Raw genomic sequence first — 10,332 nt, forward strand, 5'->3', positions numbered from 1 at the left:
AATTACTGTGCTTATTTCTAGAGGCAGCTGAAATGTATTTTACAGAGAGTCTGATTGCGTATCAGGCAGCATTGGGTGCGAAGGATTCCCTGACACTTACTGCCATTGAGGAATTCAGTAAATGGCTTGTATATGTAGGGAAAAAACAGGTAACACCAAATACTAGCTTACAAGCTTAGTGTTTGTAGCTGTATAGAATGTGCATGTGCAGGTGTGTGTCAGAAAAAACACACCTCCTTTGATTGCTCTCTGGTGCCATCAGCTCCAAGGGGAGGTTAGAGCAGCCAGGGATGAGCAGTTTGCAGGAGTAGGCTGGCTGCCCTTCTACACCTACTACAGGAAGGAAGGGTAGCATAGGAGCCACTTCACCAGCACTGTGCCACTGGAGGATCCCACTACACTGGATCCTTCATGGACTGTAGGGCAACTTTGCACTGGCAGTAGAGTCCAGAATCCATGGGTCTCTGTCATACTGTCAGTGTGAGTGAGGGGGAACTAAAGAGCAAACAGATAGCAGCACTGCCTGACATGGAATCTCCATGCCGCTTGGCATAGCCATGTATCACCTCACTTGCCTGGCAATGTAAAAGTCCTCAGGAGATACACTCCTGCTCCCATTCAACTCAGTGAGAAAACTCCTATTAAATGCAAGAGAAGAAAGTACAGACCTCCTACAGTCTAGGTCATCTTTTTAATAATACACCTAACAGTGCATTAAGAGTTGCCCGAGCACTTAGTCAATTTTTGGGGCCTTGCCAGACTGTTACCATTAGGAGGAGAAATTGATTATAAGAGTCAGGTATTTCTTTCTAAATAAACAGGATTGCACGAAAGTCTTATTTCCCTGAACACAGTAGGAGAAAACAGCAGTTTCCTTGTTCACAATTTCCATGCCTGCCTTTTCAGCCAGTTCTGTGCCCCAAGAAGGTCTGTCTCCAATCTCTCTCAGGGCCATGCTCACACCTGCTTCCCTTGCTGTGTGCTGGCTTTCTCTTGCTTTCACACAGACACACCAGCTGCAATCAGTCAATGCCCCCAATGCATACATTTGTAAGCCTCCAGGAAAACCCCTCTGCCCACATGGCTCAGGGCTTGGCTACGCTTGTGAGTTAGAGAGCGCATTAAAGCAGCCCCTGGCACCCTAACTCCTGAGGTGTCCACATTGAGTGCCTGGACTCTGCAGCTGGAGCGCTCCTGGTAATCCACCTCCATGAGAAGCATAAAGCTTGCTGCGCCCTGGCTGAAACGCCCAGGCATCAGTGTGGACAAGGTGTTGCATTACTGCACTGTGATTGGCCTCCGGAAATGTCCCATAATCCCCTGAAGTCAAGTGGCCACTCTTCTCATTGTTTTGAAATCGGCTGCAGGCATGCGGATATCCCCTTTCAAAGCTCCGTTTCTGACAGCTGGCATGCTTATCTGCTCCGGGACAAAGCAAACCATTAGTGTGGAATGCTGCTGGCGTGCGTGTGTGTTGGGGGAGGGTCTGCTGCTTTCTGAACTTACAAGACAGCATGCTGACACGCTCTCAGCCCCCCAAAACACAGTGTCTCCCCTCACATACACACAACACACTCCCTGTCACACTCCACTCCTCCCCCTCATTTGAAAAGCACATTGCAGCCACTTGCACACTGGGATAGCTACCACAATGCACTGCTCTTTGTGGCATTGCAAAAGCTGCTAATGTGGCCACGCCAGTGCTCTTGCAGCTGACAGTGTAAACATACTGCAGCATTTTCCCTGCTGCCGTCTCCGAGGGCTGGTTTAACTCCCAGCACTCTACATCTGCAAGTGTAGCCATGCCTTTAGTTTCAGCTTCACCTTGCATGCAGCCTGGTGCCCTGGGTGGTGGCTACCACTTCCTTCAGCTAGCATATTCCATGAAGGAGCCATCAGCTTTAAGAAGATCTGTGATTACTTATAGCTCAAAGACATGCTTGATGGCAGCCATTAACACTTTCCAGTATAACATTAGGTATACAAAGGGTGAAATCCTGGCCCCACTGAAATCAATGTGCTGGCAGTATAGCCCAGAATCCATACTATTGACTTCAGTGGGTCCAGATTTCTCCCATTTTTTATGAAGATCCTGTTTCTATGTGTTCTGATTCCTCCATAAGCAATATTTGATGGACAGAGTGGTTTTCTATGTAACATTACTCTCTCTACATTCTTGAAAAGTAAGCAGTCATCCTAAAGGGCAGCTCAATTAAAAGTAGGAGACTAAAGATAGTATTTTCAAAAGTGCCTAGGCCCTTTGGAAAATTTTGCCTTAAGAAATTATTTTTAAGGTACAGCATTCTCCAATGTTTTGTGGTACAGAATTATACCTAATGCAAAATAGTACACAATTACATTATAGTGTATGACCTTTCACATGCTTATTGTTAAAATACTGGACATGGGACACAGGACATTAGGTGTCAAGTAACAGATGTCTCATAGTCAGGTGGTCACCCTATCACACACTTCCTGAGTTTCCATTTTGTGATAGTTTCACTGCTAGTCTTAAAGATCAGAATTATACTCCGTAAGGGTTCCATATAGTTGGAGAATGGCTGTAGATCCCGAGAAGCATTGGTGTTAAACTCCAAATGAGTTAAACATGCAGCAGTCAGTCATTTAAAGATGCTGATCCAAAAATGAATATATTTTTATGTGCTAAGCTATGTTGCATTTTTCTCTGTAGCAGGCCTACAGGCTGCTGAAAGATTCATTGAAGTCCATAATAGACACCTATGGTGATTTTAGTGAGAAAGCAGCTGAAACTTACCATATCATGGGCAGTATCTGCCTGGCAGAGGGAAAGATGAGAGAGGCTTACCAGCTGTTCAATAAGGTAATTACAATTACATTGCTAGTGATTTTCTTGGATTTACTGCCTCACAGTGTTTGAAAATGTAAATGCACACTAATTTTCCAAACTATAAATCCTGCTAGAGATATCAGGCTTTATTTCTCTATAGATTCTCAAGGAGTCTGATGTGCAGATCTTATTCATGTTAGTAATGAGATTTGCCCACATAAACCTGCCATCTGTGCCAAGTCCACACAGGGATTTGGGCTCAGCAGGCAACTGAAGATACAGCTGGCCAGCAACTATGTACCATACTTACTCCCCTGCAGAACCCCTGGATACTGAATTGGCTATCAGTTGGGATTTAATAGTGCTGATGAACCACCATGACAACTGCTACCACACAGCTGGGGAGGGGAAGCAGACTACAAAACCTATTCTGTTGTGGGGAGGAGGGGGAACAGCCTCTCAGCAGTGACAACCCGTAGCTATCGCCTGTCTTAAAAGCCCTCCTCTCACCCCCCGTGGAATGAATAGAAAGAAGCGCCATGAATTAAAATGTACAGTAAAAAAAGAACAGGAGTACTTGTGGCACCTTAGAGACTAACACATTTATTTGAGCACAAGCTTTCGTGGGCTACAGCCTACTTCATCGGATGCACAGAATGGAACATATAGTGAGGAGATATATACACATAAAGAGAACATGAAAAGGTGGGAGTTGCCCTACCCATTCTAAGAGGCTAATTAATTAAGATGAGCTATTATCAGCAGGACAAAAAAAAACCTTTGTAGTGATAATCAACATACTGTGATGTCCCTCCCCTCTCAACCATGGAGAATCTAGACCCTAGCTAGCCACTCTGCCTCAGTTTCTCCATCTGTAAAACTCTGGTTAATACCTCTATCACAATGGTGTCATGCAGATTAATTAGTTAAGCAGAGTGCTTTGATGGAAAGTGTCATGTCATGCTGATATTATTATTTTTATTATACCTGTATATTTAATTCTACAAGACCCAGCCATTTATGCTTCTTAGATTTTAATTCCAATTTTTAAAAATACTCCTCTGACATCACTGAAGGCAGAACCACTGGAGTTCCTTTGCTAATATGTAGATAACTAGGCATAATCAGTGCTTATGCAACTTGATTGATTTTGAAGTTGGGTTATACAATGTATCACTTCTCATTCATTTTATGCTAAACAGTGTTTGCAGATTCAAATAGCTGTTTATGGGCCTCGCAACAGGAAACTGAAAGAGATGCAAGAGCTCCTGACCGCATTAGAGAGGTGATCTCATCAGCATTGTTATTTATAATGTAATATTGCATATTGTCAAGATGCTGTCCCTGCCGCAGGGCATGTAGCAGCTTGCTAGTAACAAATGTCTATATACAGTACTGAGTCTTGTTTAATATAATGAACAAAATTAAGCAAAAGAGCTCCCCCATCATAAGTTAGAGCAGCCTGCAAGCACATCCTGCCCAGGGTTGCCAATGGATTGTACAGTAGTCCAGCTACCCTAGAACATTCAGTGCTCCCTCTCCCACACACTGTATGTTATAGGGCTACTTACGTTGACACTTCACCGCTTCTGTGCTGTGGGAATTTCCCCCGCACTCTTGTAGAGTCACTGTACATGGCCACAGCAGCATAGATGGTCTGGAGTGGATGCCAGAATCAGCACCTGGATATCATAGATTCTAGGACTGGAAGGGACCTCGAGAGGTCATCAAGTCCAGTCCCCTGCCCTCATGGCAGGACCAAATACTGTCTAGACCATCCCTGATGTACATTTATCTAACCTACTCTTAAATATCTCCAGAGATGGAGATTTCACAACCTCCCTAGGCAATTTATTCCAGTGTTTAACCACCCTGACAGTTAGGAACTTTTTCCTAATGTCCAACCTAAACCTCCTTTGCTGCAGTTTAAGCCCATTGCTTCTTGTTCTATCCTTAGAGGCTAAGGTGAACAAGTTTTCTCCCTCCTCCTGATGACACCCTTTTAGATACCTGAAAACTGCTATCATGTCCCCTCTCAGTCTTCTCTTTTCCAAACTAAACAAACCCAATTATTTCAGCCTTTCTTCATAGGTCATGTTCTCAAGACCTTTAATCATTCTTGTTGCTTTTCTCTGGACCCTCTCCAATTTCTCCACATCTTTCTTGAAATGCAGTGCCCAGAACTGGACACAATACTCCAGTTGAGGCCTAACCAGCGCAGAGTAGAGCGGAAGAATGACTTCTCGTGTCTTGCTCACAACACACCTGTTAATGCATCCCAGAATCACGTTTGCTTTTTTTGCAACAGCATCACACTGTTGACTCACATTTAGCTTGTGGTCCACTATAACCCCTAGCTCCCTTTCTGCCGTACTCCTTCCTAGACAGTCTCTTCCCATTCTGTTTGTGTGAAACTGATTTTCCTTCCTACGTGGAGCACTTTGCATTTGTCTTTATTAAACTTCATCCGGTTTACCTCAGACCATTTCTCCAATTTGTCCAGATCATATTGAATTATGACCCTATCCTCCAAAGCAGTTGCAATCCCTCCCAGTTTGGTATCATCTGCAAACTTAATAAGCGTACTTTCTATGCCAATATCTAAGTTGTTGATGAAGATATTGAACAGAGCCGGTCCCAAAACAGACCCCTGCGGAACCTCACTTGTTATACCTTTCCAGCAGGATTGGGAACCATTAATAACTACTCTCTGAGTACGGTTATCCAGCCAGTTATGCACCCACCTTATAGTAGCCCCATCTAAATCGTATTTGCCTAGTTTATCGATAAGAATATCATGCGAGACCGTATCAAATGCCTTACTAAAGTCTAGGTATACCACATCCACCGCTTCTCCCTTATCCACAAGACTCATTATCCTATCAAAGAAAGCTATCCGATTGGTTTGACATGATTTGTTCTTTACAAATCCATGCTGGCTATTCCCTATCACCTTCCCACCTTCCAAGTGTTTGCAGATGATTTCCTTAATTATTTGCTCCATTATCTTCCCTGGCACAGAAGTTAAACTAACTGGTCTGTAGTTTCCTGGGTTGTTTTTATTTCCCTTTTTATAGATGGGCACTATATTTGCCCTTTTCCAGTCTTCTGTAATCTCTCCTGTCTCCCATGATTTTCCAAGGATAATAGCTAGAGGCTCAGATACCGCCTCTATTAGCTCCTTAAGTATTCTAGGAGGCATTTCATCAGGCCCTGGTGACTTGCAGGCATCTAACTTTTTTCTAAGTGATTTTTAACTTTTTTTTATTTTATCTTCTAAAACTACCCCCTTCCCATTAGCATTCACTATGTTAGGCATTCCTTCAGACTTCTCAGTGAAGACCAAAACAAAGAAGTCATTAAGCATCTCTGCCATTTCCAAGTTTCCTGTTACTGTTTCTCCCTCCTCACTGAGCAGTGGGCCTACCCTGTCCTTGGTCTTCCTCTTGCTTCTAATGTATTGATAAAAAGTCATCTTGTTTCCCTTTATTCCTGTACCTAGTTTGTGCTCATTTTGTGCCTTTGCTTTTCTAATCTTGCCCCTGCATTCCTGTGTTGTTTGCCTATATTCATCCTTTGTAATCCGTCCTAGTTTCCATTTTGTATATTTTTTAGATCATGCAAGATCTCGTGGTTAAGCCAAGGTGGTCTTTTGCCACATTTTCTATCTTTCCTACCCAGCGGAATAGCTTGCTTTTGGGCCCTTAATAGTGTCCCTTTGAAAAACTGCCAACTCTCCTCAGTTGTTTTTCCCCTCAGTCTTGATTCCCATGGGACCTTACCTATCAGCTCTCTGAGCTTACCAAAATCCGCCTTCCTGAAATCCATTGTCTCTATTTTGCTGTCGTCCCTTCTACCCTTCCTTAGAATTGTGAACTCTATGATTTCATGATCACTTTCACCCAAGCTGCCTTCTACTTTCAAATTCTCAATGAGTTCCTCCCTATTTGTTAAAATCAAGTCTAGAACAGCTTCCCCCCAGTAGCTTTTTCAACCTTCTGAAATAAAAAGTTGTCTTTAATGGAGTCCAAGAACTTATTGGATAGTCTGTGCCCCGCGGTGTTATTTTCCCAACATATATCTGGATAGTTGAAGTTCCCCATCACCACCAATCTTGGGCTTTGTATGATTTTGTTAGTAGTTTGAAAAATGCCTCATCCACCTCTTCCACCTGGTTAGGTGGCCTGTAGTAGACTCCTAGGATGACATCACCCTTGTTTTTTACCCCCTTTTAGCCTAACCCAGAGACTCTCAACACTTCTGTCTCCTATGTCCATCTCCACCTCAGACCAAGTGCGTACATTTTTTATAAGGCAACATCTCTCTTTTTCCCCGTCTATCCTTCCTGAGCAAGCTGTACCCATCCACACCACCATTCCAATCACGTGTATTATCCCACCAAGTTTCAGTGATGCCAACGTCATAGTTGTATTTATTTATTAGCACTTCCAGTTCTTCCTGCTTATTACCCATACTTCTCACATTTATCTATAGGCATCTAAGATACTGATTTGATCTTGCCTCCCAGTTTTGCCCTGACCCTCCTTTCTCTCTGCCATTATGGCCCACAGTCCCTCCTATTTCCGACCCATCTCCTAGGTCTCCATGTGGACCATGTTCCCCATTTACCTGTGGGCTTTGCTCACATCCAGTGCAATTAACTATGGCACATGGAGTCTTTTGCCATTGAATTACTGGTTCTAATTCAAATCAGGTTAGCAGTGCCTGAAAGTTGTTAAAAGGTAATAATTGGAGATATACCAATCTCCTAGAACTGGAAGGGACCTTGAAAGGTCATTGAGTCCAGCCCCCTGCCTTCACTAGCAGGACCAATTTTTGCTCCAGATTCCTAAGTGGCCCCTCAAGGATTGAACTCACAACCCTGCGTTTAGCAGGCCAATGCACAAACCACTGAGCTATCCCTCCCCCCTGATATTTGCTTGGCCAAAACAGGTTTCTAAAATTTCACTGGTCATTTAGTCTTACAAATTCTATGCTAATTCTCTATAAAATCCCCATCCTGATTGACTGCTGCTGCTGCTCCTTTAGAAGTTAATCTAAGGATTAGGGACTAGGTCTGCAACTGTGAAAATGAAGCTTTAAACTGTAGCAACTTCAGTTAGAATGATGATGATCTGTATTAGCATTTTTTGCCTCACTCATTTATTTAACCCCTGCACTGTAAAACGTACTTGCTAAACCTTGTGCTGCAAGAATTACTTGTGTAAAGTACTTTACAAGACATAGTTTAGACAGGTCCCTGCCACAAAGAGTTTACAATTTAAACTAGTTGGATACACTTTAAACAAAGAATGACCTGCAAGAGTGGGAGTAGATAACACTGTAGAGGATCAACAAGAAGGGGGTGGGAAAAAGTAGCTCTTAAGGAGAGATCTAAACAGAGCTAGAGTGTGCTTAGTACACAGGAAAAAGAAGCGTAGGCGGTGTGTGACACAAGGCACAAAGTCATGAGTGGAAGGGACCAAATAGCCATTAAGAAGAGAGTAATGAGCAGGCAGACAGTCTAGCAGGAAAACAATAAACTGAAGGCTATGTGGCATTAACTATTTGTTGGCCCTTGGCCAAATGGTTAACCAGTATTCAATAGCCCAGAAATTGATGAGATGCCTCATATTTCTTTCATGAAATCCTGTTTATTTGCAAAGGATGTACACAAAGTCCTGTTTCTCTGAACACAATAGAAATAAACACCCGCAGGCAGTTTCCCTGTTCAGAAATCCAAATGTGCCTTCTCAACCAGCATTTTGTATAGTTCCCTCCTGGCTTCCTCTCAGGATCAACCTCACACTGCTTCTCTCACAGCCTCCTGGCTTTCTCTTCCTGATGAACACAATGCTCCACCAATCAATGTCTTAGCCCCTGCATTTTCAATCAGTCTCTGGGAAATCCCTTTTATTCTCCCTGAGTTAATTTTTGCTCAGACCTCCCTTGTCTTGGATGGTGGTGTCTATTGTTTTTGCTTTCTTTCTCCATAAAAGGGGTTAATTGCTTCTTCCATTTAGCCTAAATAAAAGGAGGCTGGCATGCCCATCAGCTTTGAGGTCTGTAACTGTCTACAGATCAAAAGCTCACTTGATGGCAGCCATTAACCATGCCAGCATAACATTATTATCAGCAAAGTGCCAATAGTGCACTCATCCCTCTGAGGCACAGGCGATAATACAGCTCACTCCCAGAATTTACATCCTAAACAGCATGTGAGACAGACCGTGAGAGAGTTAGGGCAATTCCCTGTCACCTTTGGAAAACCTGACAGAAACATTGATTTTCTGTTTCTCCAGTACTTTACATGGCACCAAGATGTTGTGGTTATCTTGTCAAATGATCATCATGTCTTCCTGAATCAGAGGGTGAATCTCTAAAGGCAAGATCATAGAATGTTTGGGTACAATTTGGATAAGGCATTTAGTTACTACTGTGTTGGAGGTGATACAAGAATCTACACAAATGGATAAGCATACAATTTGTATAACTAATCTGGGCAGTTAAGTGTCTCATTTTATAACAAGGCAGGTCTGAGGACATTCTCCTGTTTGTCCAGTAAGTAGAATTTTCAGGGATATGTAGTCTACAAATAAAGGAATAGGAAAATGCCAAGAAAAAAATGAACTAAATGTGCTTCCTCTACCTTAGATCTCCAGCTGTCCATGAACGGAACAGACTTGTGAAGTAGATGCTAAATCATACTGTTGGCAAAAATCTTGGATCCTTAGCAATTGTGACAGCACATGAACTCAGAAACTAAGTTGGAGGATTAATTGGAGAACTCAGGTACATTGTACTTGTTATAATCAATTCAACAGAAAGTTCTGTAAATATTTACTTTAGTTTAGGAAAAAGCATCAACCTTCCAGGTACACTTCCCCCTCCTATTCTCCTTTCATTTTATTTCTATATTTTTAAGGTCTGGGTCTAATGGTAGCATATCAGATGTTTTACTGAGTATTAAAAAAATGGGCATAAGTTACAAAAGTCTTGCATGAATGACTCCCTTTAGAAAAGATCTTTGGGTCTCTAGCTGCAACTCTGATCTTCCTATTTTGATGTGACATCAAGCTGGTAGCATGTCTGTTGCATTATTTGCGATGGCTGTGTCTGGTCAGATTGCAAAAGATCAGACTATTTACCACACAGACAGGGTTGATTATGTCCGGAACTGGTGGGTACATTTATGACAGATCATGTCTGAAGAGAACAAATGCAACTTCTGACTAAAGTGCAGCCCATTTACTGCTGGAAACATGTTTTAATCCTGAAACTTGGATTCACAGCTTGTAAAATTGAACAGGGAAGTCCTGAGGGTTCACTTGTCAATATTAACTCATTAATTCAGAAGGCAAGTACCAGCTTCCCTCAAATGAGTGGATGTTATGCCTTTGTGCAAGAAACTATCTCTTGCACCGGTGATCTTACCAATTAGTGGCCTGGCTCTGATCCTCCCATTCTGAAAAAGGTTGAAAAGATGGAGAAGTAATTTCACCAATTTCAGGTGGATGCAAGTC

At 42.6% G+C, this 10,332-nt stretch overlaps 1 protein-coding gene across 3 annotated transcripts in view; it reads left to right on the top strand.

The window, feature by feature from the left end:
* TTC23L (tetratricopeptide repeat domain 23 like) overlaps positions 1-10,332 on the top strand; it is a 34,953-nt gene that overhangs the window by 16,335 nt on the left and 8,286 nt on the right. The window contains exons 10-13 of one of the 3 annotated variants that reach the window (XR_005599925.1): positions 22-149; positions 2,693-2,842; positions 4,012-4,094; positions 9,464-9,601. Coding sequence is in view for 2 of the 3 variants with exons in the window: in XM_039542974.1 (XP_039398908.1) it covers positions 22-149; positions 2,693-2,842; positions 4,012-4,094; positions 9,464-9,503 (401 nt within the window). In the remaining variant the exon portion in view is untranslated. Of the gene's footprint in view, positions 1-21; positions 150-2,692; positions 2,843-4,011; positions 4,095-9,463; positions 10,285-10,332 lie in introns of those variants that run through there. The other 2 variants (XM_039542974.1, XM_039542975.1) reach the window with 2 other exon arrangements.

The sequence above is a fragment of the Mauremys reevesii genome, linkage group 6, assembly GCF_016161935.1.
Source record: "Mauremys reevesii isolate NIE-2019 linkage group 6, ASM1616193v1, whole genome shotgun sequence".
NCBI classification, from domain to species: domain Eukaryota; kingdom Metazoa; phylum Chordata; order Testudines; family Geoemydidae; genus Mauremys; species Mauremys reevesii.